The 15284-nt window shown below is 37.7% G+C and overlaps 1 protein-coding gene across 1 annotated transcript; it reads right to left on the bottom strand.

Annotated features, from left to right (window-relative positions):
* Positions 1-10953: 10953 nt before the first annotated feature.
* On the bottom strand, positions 10954-14530 carry LOC110884999 (transcription factor bHLH130). The gene is made up of 6 exons (XM_022132690.2): positions 13875-14530; positions 12809-13086; positions 11966-12139; positions 11802-11867; positions 11645-11713; positions 10954-11306 (listed from the first exon to the last, which is right to left on the bottom strand). Exons 1-6 carry the CDS (start codon positions 14230-14232, stop codon positions 11262-11264), a joined length of 990 nt encoding a protein of 329 aa, XP_021988382.1. The 5' UTR covers positions 14233-14530; the 3' UTR covers positions 10954-11261.
* Between the last annotated feature and the right edge of the window lie 754 nt (positions 14531-15284).

Genomic DNA, 15284 nt, shown 5'->3' on the forward strand with positions numbered 1-15284 from the left:
GGGTTTGGGTCAAGATTGCCCCCTCTAAGGCTCAATAATATAAATAATGCAAAGAGCCCACACACACTCTCACACGCACGTGCACGTATATATACACACACAAACCGGCAAAACACCCTATCTTGTTAAATTGAAACGAGCCCGCCCTCCCCGCATCTTCTAACTTATTTAGTTTTTAACAAGATCAACTAAGTCGACAAATTAATCCAATATCACTAAATTCTGTTGATAAGACTAAGGGGGCGTTTGGTTCGCGGAATGATTTGGAATTGGAATTGGAATTTGTATAGGAATTAGAATTTGAAGAAATTGGATTTGGAATTTAAACATTCCACTTAGAATTGGAAATTGTTGGAATTGGAATCTCAATTCCATTTTTGTTGTGTTTGGTTGTCAAATGAATTGGAATCCATCACCCCGGCACCCACAACCACCAGTTCGGGCCGAAACGGTTCGGGTCGAAGCGGTTCGATTCGAAATGGTACTGGTCTAAACGGTTCGGGTCGAAGCGGTTCGGATCGAAACTAGTATGGGTCGAAACGGTTCGGATCAAGACGGTATGGGTTGAAACGGTGCGGGTCAAAACGGTCGAAAATTCCAATGAATTTACTTTAATTCCTTCACATATAGGAAGGATTTTGAATTCCTTTAGTTAAAGGAATTTGAAGGAATTCATGCTTAATTCCAATTCCAATTCCATTATCAACCAAACACATGAAGATTGGAATTAGGATTTCAATTCCATCAAATTCTGTGAACCAAACATCTTAAGAGATGGATTTCAAATTCCAATTCCCTTAAATTCCATTGAGTTCCTGCAAACCAAACACCCCCTAAAATTACCAACATTCACTGAATCCTTACAGGAACGTTTTCTTCAATGATGGTCATGAGGAAATCTTCTTGACCATGATCCAAAAGATCAATCCTTTTTTATTTCTTGATGTGGGTGATCATGAAAATGTCAATGTGATGAATTAGACGTTTGGAATGTGTTGACAAGGTTAGGGTTTGTCAAGAAATTAAAGAGTTTAGCATGTAGATTTTCTTTGTTTTTGGTCGAAAAGTGTTGGAAATCAGGTCTTTTTCAATATAATCAACAAAAGATTAACAAGAAAAAAAATACTTTGATTAAGATTGAAGGTACATAAACCCTAAACATATAACCCCTATTTATACTAAACAACCTTGATGCCCAATAAACATACCTAAACTAGAATTTGGAAACCTAAATAATAATAAATTAAACTACCATAAATAATTAATCTTCCACAAAAAATAAACTAAACCACTTAGCAGTTATGACAAGATTAGTTCCAACAATCACCCCCTAATCTTGTCAATCACTTTCTTCACATTAGAGCTGGTCTATCATCCTCATATCGGGTCAAGTTCACCTCTTCCTTTTTCTCCCACCTTGGACACTCCGATATGTAATGCCCGAACTCATTGCACTTGTAACACCTGACGTGACTCTTGTCTCATTGTACTCGACCATCTCCCCGATCTCTCCCGGACCCCCAACCTCTACCTCGGCCTCGTCCAAGATCTCCTTGATTCAAGTTTCCACAAACGCAATGCTCACATCTGTGCTCCTAATTAAAACTTTTTCATCCGATTTTGTAAACAAAAGTCTGTTTCGATTACTGGATTGAGTCTCATCCTCATCCGTAACCCTTTTTTCATAAGCTTTAAGCCGAGCCATGACATCAGAGCCGATGGTATTCAAGTCCACCACCTGTTCTATTGAAGCCACCATATGAATGAACCGCTTCGGCAATCAGTTGAGGAACTTCTTGACTAACTTGGTTTCTTTTATAACCGAGCCAAGTGAGGCGACTCCAGAGGTATACCCTGTCAAATTATTAGCAAACTCGTCTATGGCACTTTGATCCTTCATCTTCAGATTTTCAAACTCTGCCATTAAAGTCTGCAGTCTTGCCTCTCTGATCCGATCTGCACCCAGATGGCGGGTTTTTAGAACATCCCACATCTCCTTTGCTGTTTTTAGATTTCCAACTTGCAAAATCTGTTCTTTGGGTATCGCTTGAAACATGAGAACGATTGCAATATTATTCTTCTTGGCTTCCACACCCGTACCCGGTTCGATTTGTTCCCACACCCCGTGAACATTGAAAATAACCACAGACAAGGCAACATCCTCTTTCTTCATGATTTTGACTTGGTTTATCACTTATTTTTCACATGAACACCTGCAAAGCATCAATGTACTAAGTACAAGCTATAAATGACCAAGAACGACTCAGAAACTATCAAAAACATATACAAAATATAAGGGGAAAATAATGTGTTTTGCAACACATAATTAATCATCACAAGATCAGTTGAAAATTCATTAATGGTTTTCTTTCAATCTTAATGATTACAAAACTAAGAGAGAAATAGGGTACAATTAGAGTGTATTATGGGGGAAAGAGAAGAATTGAGCAAGCAACATGACAAAGGTAAGCCTCTTATTTAGACCATCTCCAATGGGAGATTCATAATCCCATCCAAGATGAACTGGAATAAATCCTTGCTTAAGGGCCCAATGGAGAACATTTGATTTTGATATAGCCAAAAGAAAAATCCGGGCTTCATTTGTTTTGGTTAGTATGCCAATTTCTTTATTTTATACTTTTTCTTTCTAACATTTATTCAAGAAGAATTAAACTAGTTTATTAACTTCTCATTTAAAGCCATACATTTATTTAGAGTAAATTGCCATTTTAGTCCCTGAGTTTTGTCCAAATTTGTCATTTTAATCCAAATGGTTTTTTTTTGCCTCTGGGTCCCTGACTTTTCCCTTTTGTTGCCATTTTGATAACATACACTAACTCCATCAAAAAACTTCATCTTTAACCAGGGGTATTTTGGGGATTTTCATTTTAAATGTTTTCAATTGCCATTTTGATCCAATTCCAAAAAATCAAAAAAAATTCCAAAATATCAAAAAAATTCCAAAAAATCATAAAAATTCTAAAAAATTCAAAAAAATCCAAAAAATCCGTTTCGGCGCGAACCGTTTCGAACCCGAACCGTTTCGAGCTGAACCGTTTTGACGCGAACCGTTTCGACCCGTACCGTTTCGACCTGAACCGTTTCGAGCTGAGCCGTTTCGACGCGAAACGGTACGGGTCGAAACGGTTCAGCTCGAAACGGTACGGGTCGAAACGGTTCAGCTCGAGACGGTTCGGTTCGAAACGGTACGGGTCGAAACGGTTCGCGTCGAAACGGTTCGCGTCGAAACGGTTCAGCTCGAAACGGTTCAGGTCGAAACGGTTCAGCTCGAAACGGTTCGGCTCGAAACGGTTCGCGTCGAAACAGTTCAGCTCGAAACGGTTCGGTTCGGAACGGTTCAGCTAGAAACGGTTCGGTTCGAAACGGTTCAGCTCGAAACGGTTCGGTTCGGAACAGTTCAGCTAGAAACGGTTCGGTTCGAAACGGTTCAGCTCGAAACGGTTCAGCTCGAAACGGTTCGGCTCGAAACGGTTCAGCTCGAAACGGTTCCGCTCGAAACGGTACGGGTCGAAACGGTTCAGCTCGAAACGGTACGGGTCGAAACAGTTCAGCTCGAAACGGTTCGGTTCGAAGCGGTACGGGTCGAAACGGTTCGCGTCGAAACGGTTCAGCTCGAAACGGTTCAGCTTGAAACGGTTCGCGCCAAAACGGATTTTTTGGATTTTTTAGAGTTTTTATGATTTTTTAGAATTTTTTGGAATTTTTTGGAAACTTTTTTGATTTTTTGGAAGTGGATCAAAATGGCAATTGAAAACATTTAAAATGAAAATCTCCAAAATACCCCTGGTTAAAGATGAAGTTTTCGGATGGAGTTAGTGTATGTGATCAAAATGGCAACAAAGGGGAAAAGTCAGGGACCCAGAGGCAAAAAAAAAAAAAAAAACTATTTGGACTAAAATAGCAAATTTGGACAAAACTTAGGGACTAAAATGGCAATTTACTCATTTATTTACGATTAAGCTTAAGCTTCTAGAATAAGAGAAATATTTTTGAACGTGTTTCATATTCAATGACTACTAATTCATGTATTTATTTTTTTATTTACTTTTTATTTTTATATTACATGATTACTTTTTTATTTACTTTTTATTTTTGATATTACATGATTACTTATATTAATTATCTAATCATTTAATTATTGAAATCCATTTTAACAATTTAAGTAAGTAAACTTAAAGAAAAATCGGGTAACATTGTGGAAGATGTAAGGATATGTAAAGATATTTGTATGGTTTGAGAGTTGGAGGTGAACTAGTGAGTTTTTAAGGATTTGTAAGTATTTTTAAGGATTTGTAAGGATATTAATCAGGCAGTTAAGGGCGTCTAAAGACGCAGTTAGCATTGGAGATAGCTAATCATATGTTGAAATTTTTTTTTTTCATTATTAGGACTTATTTTCTTTTACTCACAAAACACGTCATTTCTGTTTTTGGATGGGGATGTTGCAATTTACATTATTCATTCATTTGCTTCAAATTATATCCCATTATCTTTTAATTCGGTTGGAAAATCACTTTTACCGAATGCCTAGGCTAGTGGCCTCAAGTTAAATCGGTGGTTATGGGAATAATTATTCAACTTAGGCACAACAAGGAAGTTACTGATAAATATTCGATTATGTCACTAATTTTATTCTAGCATTCCATTAACATATTCAAGTATTCGGTATTTCGGTTCAACGGAACATTCAATCATTCGATGCTCTCACTAAAAGTTGGGGCAATTCTTCATTATATTCCAAAAATTGAAATCGATGCTCTTCGCTCACACACTTGGCATCTCACATACAATTCTACATTCCATTCGTCGAACAGCCTAACAAGTCATGTATCAATCTGTGTTTTAGTGATTCCATTTTGTTAACCTAATCAACATTTTTGTCGACATTATGTTTTTTTGTGTTTAAAAACATTCATGTGATTTTTGTAGCTACTTGGGATTAATGGATCTTTTTTTTTTTTTTAACGGCCAACAGAATCAATATCGAGCACTCTCGGGGCATCCACTGGACAAACGGAGTACTCCGATAGTAATCCGAGTCCACCACCAATTCCGGGGAAAACCCGACCTACCCGCCCGTAGGCACGACGGTGAAATTACTGGTAAAACCCGTTGATCGTTGGATATCTCTTTAGGAAATGAGAGTAACAAATGCATACTGATATTACGGTACAACTTTCTTTTTGTTTTTTTATCATTTAGAAATTAATGGGAGATTTTTTATTATCGTTATTATTATTGTCAGTCCTAAATCCAGATAAAAAGATGGTTTATAAATTGTGACTAGAAAAATGCCTTGCTTTATGGTTCCAAGAAGATTGAGCCATAGTTACTTTTGGCATCTTGTTCTTTGCATCCTTCATACATTTTCCTATTCTTTCAAAACGCTATTTGTTTATGTTCACACCTGTATACGTTTTTTTGTATGTTATTCATAATTTTATACAAACTAAAACAACAAAAAAGATATTAAGAAGTTAAAACCCACCACCATCACCACTACCACCACCACCACCCTAAGGAAATTCAATCAATAGCAAAGCTAAGATAGAGTCTGAGTAGGTAAGATGTAGACAACCTTATAACAATTTTATTATGGTAAAAGAACTATTGAAAAAGATGATAAGAAATCTACATACCACCTATCTATATATAGGCATACATAAGAAAAGGAAATAAGACAAAATGGTCAAAACAAGCTAGGGAGAAGGCAAGGGCAATGGAGAAGGCATGGGCAATGGACACGGGAAAATGGGTCAAAGAGAGGATTTGTAGGGATTGGAAGACCAAATGTAAATTAGCACATTTCCACTATTAAAATATGTAAGGTTCTTTACTCCCCCTCAAGTTGGAGCGTGGAGATCCGTAATGCCCATCTTTCCGAGTAAAGTGCGGAAGCGGTTGGTACCCAACGGTTTAGTGAGGAGATCAGCAAGCTGCATTGTTGTATCTATTTTCATGGTTTGAATTTCTTTTAACTCGACACGTTCACGGACAAAATAACAATCCATTTCAACACGTTTGGTGCGTTCATGAAACACGGGGTTGTTTGCAATGTGCCTTGCTGCTTGATTGTCACAAAACAATTGTGTCGGTCCTTCTTGAGGGATATCAAGTTCTTTTAAAAGCCATCTCATCCATATAATCTCACTAACCACGGCCGCCATGGCCCGGTATTGATGCGGGCCCAAGTGTGGAGGAACGGGCTATTTTGTATTTGGAGGCCCAAGATCGTGTAACAAAAGGGGCTTCACTAAATGGCTCTAACTTGGGCTACAAGGGTCCGTTTTGGGCGTGCGACCAGGCGAAACGACCGTGAGAACGAGCTCCATCTTGCTGCAAATAGCCTATGGCGGTTTGGGTCATCGTCCAGGCCAAAAAACGCTTATTTCCATGAGTTATTTTATGTTTTATGTTTTTAGTGGGTTTTTTGGACTTTTATTTTGTTCTAGTTTTTGGCCCAAGTGTGTTTTAGGCCCATTTTCGACTCTATTTATATGTTGCTAAAGCTAATCAAAAGTTCAGACTTGAATTTTGAGAAAACTGAATTTTCACTTCAAATTCTGTGCCCTTTGGGTTGCAATTTGGGGGTTGGGGAAGAACTACACGGATATTCGTAGAATCAACGTGTTTGATCTTCATTTATCGTACCACGCACTACATCAGGTATTCAGCTTCGGCTGAAGATCGAGAAACCACTGATTGTTTCTTTGATTTCCAGGATATAGGAGCGCTTCCCAAGAGAAGTAAGTACCCAGTTCGTGACCTCCGTGTGAAAGGACAACCAAGCCAATCCGAGTCACAGTAAGTAATGAGGTTGGTGCCGCCCTACTTTGGTAGAAGAATCCCTTGTCCAGGAGTGCCTTTGAGGTAGCGAAGGACTCGATTGGCAGCCTCTAAATGACTAACTCTTGGGTCACCTACGAATTGACTCAAAATATTGACGACATATGCAACGTCGGGTCTAGTAGCCTGAAGGTAAAGGAGTCTTCCAATTAATCGTCGGTATTGGTTTGCATCGACTTGAGCTTCTTTATAACATTTATCCAATTTCAAATTTTGTTCCATTGGGAATTGACTCGGACGACAACCAGTCATTCCCGTATCCTCCAAGATGTCTAAGATGTACTTGCGTTGGCTAAGCACAAGGCCTTCTTTGGTGCGAGCTACCTCGATACCCAAGAAGAACTTCAATACTCCTAGATCTTTGATGCTAAATCGTTTGTCTAGGAAGGTCTTGACGTTTTGCATTTCTTCCATATTATTCCCAACTAGTATGAGATCGTCAACATAAATGACTGCAGCCATGAATACTTCGTCTGTCTTCAATAGGAACAAGGAATGGTCCACCCCCGTTTGTCGGAAACCGATTTCAAGTAAGGACTTGGTAAACTTTTGATACCAATTCCTCGATGCTTGTTTAAGACCATAAAGCGACTTCTTGAGCTTGCAAACACGTTGGTCATTTTGTCTCACAAAGCCTTGTGGGATTTTCATGTATACGTCTTCATGAAGATCTCCATGTAAGAAGGCGTTGTTGACGTCAAGTTGATGAATGTGCCATTCCTTTTTGACCGCTACGGCTAACAAGGTTCGGACCGTGACTAGTTTGGCTACTGGTGCAAAAGTTTCATGAAAATCAATGCCTTCTGTTTGGGTGAAGCCTTTTGCCACGAGACGCGCTTTTTACCTTTCAATTTCTCCATTGGGTTTGTATTTTATCTTGTAAACCCACTTCGAGTCGATCGCGCGCTTTCCTTCGGGAAGCTCTTCGAGGACCCATGTTCCATTTTCTTCGAGTACTTGAACCTCTTTCTTCATGGCCTCGACCCATTTTGGATCCTTCACCGCTTGGCTAAAACATTTTGGCTCATGATTGGAAGTTATGGCCGCCAAAAAGGCTTTATGATTGTTAGTAAACTTATCATAGGAAATGAAATGTGCAAGAGGATGTACCGTTGAGGACTCTTGATTGGAGGTGGATTGCTCATGGTCAATGGATGGGGGGAGACGGACTTCATAGTCATCGAGATGCTTGGGACGTGACCTGCTTCTTTTTTCTCTTTGTGGTTCAACGGTTTCGAAAGCTTCATGCAAGCCTTCTAGATTGACACTTTGATCATGGGTCGTACCAACTTGGCCCATAGGATTGGGGTTGTGTTGTTCCTGGGTGGGATTAGTGGGCTCGGTTTGGGTGTGTTGATCAGTTGGACTTGTGGGATCGGTTTCATCGGTGTTTTGCGGTTGTAAAGATGGCCCAGTTTCTGGGTCTAAAAGAGGCCCAGTTGGATCTAGCTCAATATCCGGTTCTCTTTGTTGTTTCACAGGTTCACTATCCCACCATTTTGGGGGTATAAAGATTTCTTCTTCTTCAAGAGTGACATTTTTGAAAGGGAAAATGTTTTCAACAAATTTAACATCTCTTGAAATAATTATTTTGTTTTGTTTGACCGAAAAAATTTTATACCCTTTTGTGCCCGGTGGATACCCCACAAAAATACCCGGTTTGCCTCTTTCAACAAATTTGTCAACAAGTGTTTCGGTGCTCTTATAGTATGCTAGACAACCGAAAACTCGCATATGTTTGTAATCGGGTTTTTTGTTGTATAGAATCTCGTAAGGAGTCTTGTTACCAATAACCTCCGATGGTAACCGGTTTATATGTATGTGGCGGTAAGAATGCATTCGCCCCAAAACCTTGTTGGTAAGCTGGACTCGAATCTTAAGGCCCGAGCCATCTCCAAAAGGTGTCGATGTTTCCGTTCCACCACGCCATTTTGTTGAGGTGTGTGTGGACACGTTGTTTCTAAGACAATTCCTTCTTTTGCATAAAAATTGAGCATGTGAGTGGATGTGAACTCTCCCCCATTGTCACATCGGATTCTTTTTATTTTTTTTCAAATTGCACTTGTATCATCTTATGGAAAGCGATGAGACAAGTGCTTGCCTCGAACTTGTGTTTTTAGCAAGAAGACCCACACAGCTCTACTAAAATCGTCTACGATTGTCAAAAAATAGCTTGCTCGTGAAAGAGAAGGTGTGCGATACTTCCCCTATACATCACAATGTATTAGATCAAAGCAAGCATTGGTTTTAGTAGTGCTGATAGGAAACGCTAATCTTGCAAACTTAGCCTTAACACAAGAATCACAAAAAACATTTGGTTCAAATGGGCGTTTTTAAGAAAATCAACATGAGTAAGTTTAGAATTCGAAGCATGACCCAATCTATTGTGCCATGTATCAACCGTGGTAGCCATCGCCCTTCTTTGTTCTCCCGTCATCCCCATCTTGTATAGACCGTTCTCGCAATCACCCACTCCGATCAACGTCCTTATACTTAAATCCTGCATGATAAAAAAATCTGGAAAAAAGGTTATAGCACATTTAAGGTCCCGTGTCAGTTTACTAACAGATAGGAGATTGCATTTGAATTCGGGAACATGGAGAACATCCTTTATTTTCATGCCATTAGGTAATGTGAATTCTCCTCTTCCTCTTACGGCTATGGCATCACCGTTTGGTATGACAACCGGTGCTTCATAGTTTTTCTTTGTTTTATTCAAGAGCATAGAGTCGTTACAAGTAATGTTTTCGGTGGCACCCGAATCAACAACCCATTTACCTCCAAGGTTGATGTTACCTGCCATGTTAACGACCGGCGTTTCTTCCTTTTTAGCGGTACTCATTTTGTCACCAAAGTTTTTTTTTTTCTTTGGAGGGGGGGGGGGTTGTTTTATGTAGGATCGTGTGTTTGCTCTGATACCATAACAATTTTATTATGGTAAAAGAACTATTGAAAAAGATGATAAGAAAGCTACATACCACCTATCTATATATAGGCATACATAAGAAAAGGAAATAAGACAAAATGGTCAAAACAAGCTAGGGAGAAGGCAAGGGCAATGGAGAAGGCATGGGCAATGGACAAGGGAAAATGGGTCAAAGAGAGGATTTGTAGGGATTGGAAGACCAAATGTAAATTAGCACATTTCCACTATTAAAATATGTAAGGTTCTTTACCTTACCTCTACCCCGTAGGAATAGAGAGACTGCTTCCAGTGAGACACCCGGCTCGATAGTAGTTTTGCATCAAGCCTTGGACACAAGGCACATAACACTCAACAATCGCGACAAAGGCCGATTAACGCATGTACCCTTTTGTCTTTAGGCTATCAACGCCACTACATGATTAACCATTCCCTCTTTTAACGTTATTTTCAAGAAATTAGTAAAATAACATTAAAATTAGTAAAAAAAATATATTAAGAAGTGAAGACAAATAAAGGAGTCATTCATCCTTGAACAGGAACTCATGTGATGATATGTTGCCTTCTCTTTTTTTCCACAAAAAGACATATCCTAATAACATGTTTCTTTCTTTTAATGTTGCGACCACAGTCGCAAGTGGTTACATGTTCCATTACAACCACCTAATTAGTAATGATGTGACATATACATGTGGGGATTTATGTTTGATTCTTGACCCCATGCAACAATTTTGTTGATTCATATATTTAAAAAGAAAAAAAAAACATAACTAGGTTTTCTCTCTTTTTGTATATTTTATTTTATAGAGTGCAAGAAATATAGTGTTAGCAGACTCAAATACATGTAAATACCAAACCACATCACATAAAAAACAAGTCCATCAACATCAGAAAATGCAACCGCATAAAACCTTTTCAATCATTGAAATCCGACGGTGATAAATGATTCTCGTTGATGATAAAATGATTTTCGCACTTCTCTACTTATAATGTCACCGTGTAAAAACTTTTCTTTCATGGAAAACCAGTAATGAACCAATTTTAAGTAAGAAATCGTAAGAAAAGCATAATACACTTATTACAACTTTGTGCTTAGGATAATTCTATCATGAACGTGCCCGTATATATACAGCCCTTGATCTTGATACGTTTGGCTAAAAATGTTAAACGGAATTATAAGTATACGTATATAGAGCAAAGATTAATGTTATTACATCCACTGTACAACTAATTAATTAAATTCATTATAATTATTGTTTCTACTAACATAATATAATCTTATGTCCGGTTTGACAACAAGTACGTTTTTAATGGTTGTCAACCAGGACGTGATCAATAGATTCTTAGATCGTTGATCACGTTCTTATAGATACTAACCGGAATTATAGAAGTAAAATGGATGTAACAAACAAAAAATTTCTTCAACTGATGCCAAACAAGTCGTTTTCGATTAGTTTAGCTCTGACCCAACTTACTTTGCCGAACATATGCACTTTGCACGACAATCCTTTAACGCCTGCGAAACCAAACATAAAATCAGAAAATCAGATTGACTTAAGCCATTTACTTAAATAATGGGTCGATTTAGATTTTGTTTTACTGTAAAGTCAAATAAAGCGGTCAAACGAATCGAACTAGTGAAAATCAACCAATGTGTGTTATTCATTGAGCATACAACCCACCCTAATGGTTTTGTTCAACAAAATAGATAATGATTCTATCTATATATGTTTTTATAATCTTAAAACATTAACAAAAATAGTAATTTTTTTATCTGAACCGCGTATTTTGTCATATCTAAGAAGAGGGTACAAAAGCTCGAGAGAACGGAGTCTGAAGTTGTTCCTTTTATACCTTGTATTGTTCTTGAAGATCTTTGATGTAATCAACAGCCAAATCCAACATGTCTGATGTGTTTGTTTGCTACACCGTAAGAAAACGAGAGCTTTAAATTTAGTTTCAAACCGTTTGGTCAAACGGGTAACGTATACTAATCGAGAAAAGTCAATACCTTGTCCATGTGTGGGACTAGGTCTTGTAGTTTTCTCATTCTTTCACTTATACGCGTTCTTCGAACCTAAAGAAACCAGCATAAGGATATCATGATAGAATAACCAAAAGTCAAAAGTCGAGACTTTAACCCGTAAGACGAAAATCGAGATTTTGAAACATTACCCTCTCGGCTATGCTTCTTGGATGCGTAGCACAACCTCGTTTTGCACGAATCTTGCACGGGACAGAATCTTGAAAATGCAGCAGCTTTTCGACAGCAGCCATTTCTCCTGAAGTTTTTGGCAAGCTCAAGTGGTGTGACAACATAGGTTGATGATTTCCCGCGTTATCACCATTCTATAAACCCACATTATGAAAGAAACGACGACTTCAGTGACAGAAACGTACAATACAAATTACAAATGGTAACAGTTTTAGCCCGTTAACTTAAGAACTCATCAATACGGGTATGTTTTATCTCTAAACAAGTCAAATCAGTAAAATTATATGAATTTCAAAACAGGACAATCTAACTGTTTATAAAAAAAAATCACAAAAAGTATACTGAGTCAACCCATAACAAAATCTAGTTGTTTTGACAGGTTATTGATTTCGACCCGCACCCATTTTTATTAAAATATGTTTCTGACCCGAACCACTATGACCATTTTTTTAAAACCAACCCTTATGACGTGTTACTAGGGGTGACCAATTGGTACCAGGTACCGTAGCGATTATTTTTGGTACTAGTAACCATTTTCCCGTTTTCGGTATGGTACCAGTGTTTTTGGTTGATTTACCGGTAAATACCGGTACCGGTTCCGTACCATAGCGACAATTTTCGGTACCAGTACTCATTTTCCCGTTTTCGGTACGGTACCAATGTTTTGGGTTGATTTACCGGTAAATACCGGTACTGTACCCGTTATTGCCGTTTTTCGGTACTGGTACCATGCTCATCCCTACCTGTTACCCTGCCAACTCAACCCGCCCTTTTTCCCAGGTATATATTGGATAAACAATTACCTGAAGATTTAGCTCCCTTTTGAGGCCAGAATAGCTATCAATAAACTGTGAAGTAGGTTCGTGTTCCCATGAACCAAAAGGGTAATCAGATGATTCATTTAGAACACCCGGGTCAATGGTGTCGGGCTCGACTTCCGAGATTCGTGGCAACATTCCTAAAGATGTAACCCCAGTACTTAGTTGTCTCTTTAATCTGCTTGAAGAAGGACTCAGTTCACCATTGTTTCCAACATTTCCCAATCTGTAGCTCGCAACTGCACCTCTCAATCCGCCGTAACCTGCGTATGTTTGCTTCAGTAATTCATTTCACAAAAACAGAATCTTTTCTGTTCTTTTAGGGTTTTTGTTAGTTTAAAGATTCCACAACAGAAATCACATGAACCCTTTTGACATTTTGTAGTGAATTATTTACTTTTAAAAGTCAAAATTGATTACAAAACTCAAATTATGTTGACTTTTGCAACATCAAGGGTGGAAGATTGCTGATTTAAAATTCTACTTGAAATTTATGGTACTTGGTAATTTTTCAAGCTAAAATAATAAAGATCTATAACTTTGAAGTCTAATTCAGACTTCTAAAAGTCAAACTTTATTACAAAACTCAAATTGTATGAATTTGCAACACCAAGAGCATGTTTTAATCATGGGTGGAAAGAATTGCTGATTTAAAACCCTAAAATATGAAATTTATGGGTTCTTGCTACTTTTTCAAGGCTAAAAAGATTAAAGATCTATAACTTGGATGTCTAATTTTGACTTCTAAAAGTCAAAACTAATTACAAAACTCAAATTGTACCACTTTCAACACCATGGGTAGAAAGAAATACTAATTCAATGCTTTCCTGGTACTTTCTCAAAACTAAAACATTAAAGATCTACAACTTAAAATTCTAATTTTGACTTCTAAAAGTCAAAACCATTTCTCGACCTTCAATCCAAACTTGATAAACAAATCATTAAACAAAACCCCAAATATAGAAAACTTTACCACAACAGCTATTACCATAAATGGTAAAAAAAACACACACACACACACCAAATCTATCCTGAACACAAAAATAAGTACCATTAGTCGGATTAACATTAGAAAACAATCCAGCAGGAGAGCTATTCTGTCTAAACAAATTCGAACTTTTATCACCATCAACCGCCCTGCTATACAAACTTGTACCATGACCACTCTCCACGCTTCCATGAGTTGTACTCTGATAATTCTCCTGCAACTGGGCACCAAAGTTCGGTTTAAGATCCACCTCAGCCTCCAGATCTTGCAAACCCACAAACCCATAATTCAACCCATCATTGTTCACATCTCTAATTTTCTCAACCTCATTCACATAACTCTGTATCACATAGCTCGGAGCAGACCGGAACCTTAGCAGCCGGTTATTATTGTTATTCTGAGTGTTCATATCAAAACTCATTAAAATGTTTGATGAAAGTGGTTGAATAATGGTTAAAGCCTCATGAGCAAGGATTAGATGTTGTCACCTTTTTGGGTTGATGGGTTTATTATTATTATTATTATGAGGGGTGGAATGCTGCTTGGTTTGTAAGCTTAGTAAGAGGTGTTTGAAACTTGTGGATGAAGTAAGTATGGATGGATGGATGGATGGATGGATGGATGTTAAAGTTGTTTAGGGGTTTGGGTGTGTGGGGATATTTGTTTGCAGATCTGAAGAGGTTGATTCTGTTTGTTTTCTGTTGCGATGAAACTAAGCTAACTAAGCAGAAGTTATCATTGATAACGATGACTGGAAGTGGGGGTAGTTTTGTAGTTTTGTTTAATGTCAAGGGTATTTTGGGAAGGGGAGAATATCTATTACTCATTCGAAAAATACAAAAATGAGTTGAATGCTATTTTACTCCATTTGGTTTGTGTCATTTTTCACTTTTCGTTTGTGAGTTTAAAAAGGTTTTTCTGTTGTCATTTTAGTTTACTAGGTTAACTTTATCTATTATTTCTGTTAGCGAGAAGGGTAATTCGGTCATTTATATGACAAAATTGCCCTTCTAGTTAACAGAATTACATATAAAATGACCGAATTGCGCTTCTTTTAATAGAATAAATGGATAAAGTTAACACTTACCCAGTGAACTAAAATGGCAACGGTGAAACCTTTTTGGATCCACATGTGAAAAATGAAACATTTGAACTAAATTGGCAAAAGGACTCAAACCACAAAGACTAAAATGGCATTTAACTCTATAAAAATTAAAAAGATAGTGTAATTGACGAGGTATGACCTGGATCGGAAAAAACCGACCCAGTCATCACCTATTATTTTATCACAAACAATTAATTATAAACATTTATTCTAGAATGTTCTATTCTGCATGGATAAATCACGTAACTAAATCTCCATTCTTTTGGGAAGATTATGCAAATCCCTAACTTATCGGAGCCCATCCTAAGTTAGGAAAAACCCTAATGGTAAACTATAAATAGAGGTAAACACCTAAGGTATGATTATCT

This window comes from Helianthus annuus, chromosome 10 (assembly GCF_002127325.2).
Source record: "Helianthus annuus cultivar XRQ/B chromosome 10, HanXRQr2.0-SUNRISE, whole genome shotgun sequence".
In the NCBI taxonomy this organism is placed as follows: domain Eukaryota; kingdom Viridiplantae; phylum Streptophyta; class Magnoliopsida; order Asterales; family Asteraceae; genus Helianthus; species Helianthus annuus.

Bases quoted from the DNA above. Each gene is read 5' to 3' on its own strand.
- LOC110884999 (XM_022132690.2), bottom strand. From the start codon at position 14,232: ATGAGTTTTGATATGAACACTCAGAATAACAATAATAACCGGCTGCTA. The intron at 11,868-11,965 runs GTAATGTTTCAA...TGGTTTCTTTAG, and splicing joins CAAGAAGCATAGCCGAGAGG to GTTCGAAGAACGCGTATAAG. The intron at 11,714-11,801 runs GTATTGACTTTT...CTTACGGTGTAG, and splicing joins TAGTCCCACACATGGACAAG to CAAACAAACACATCAGACAT.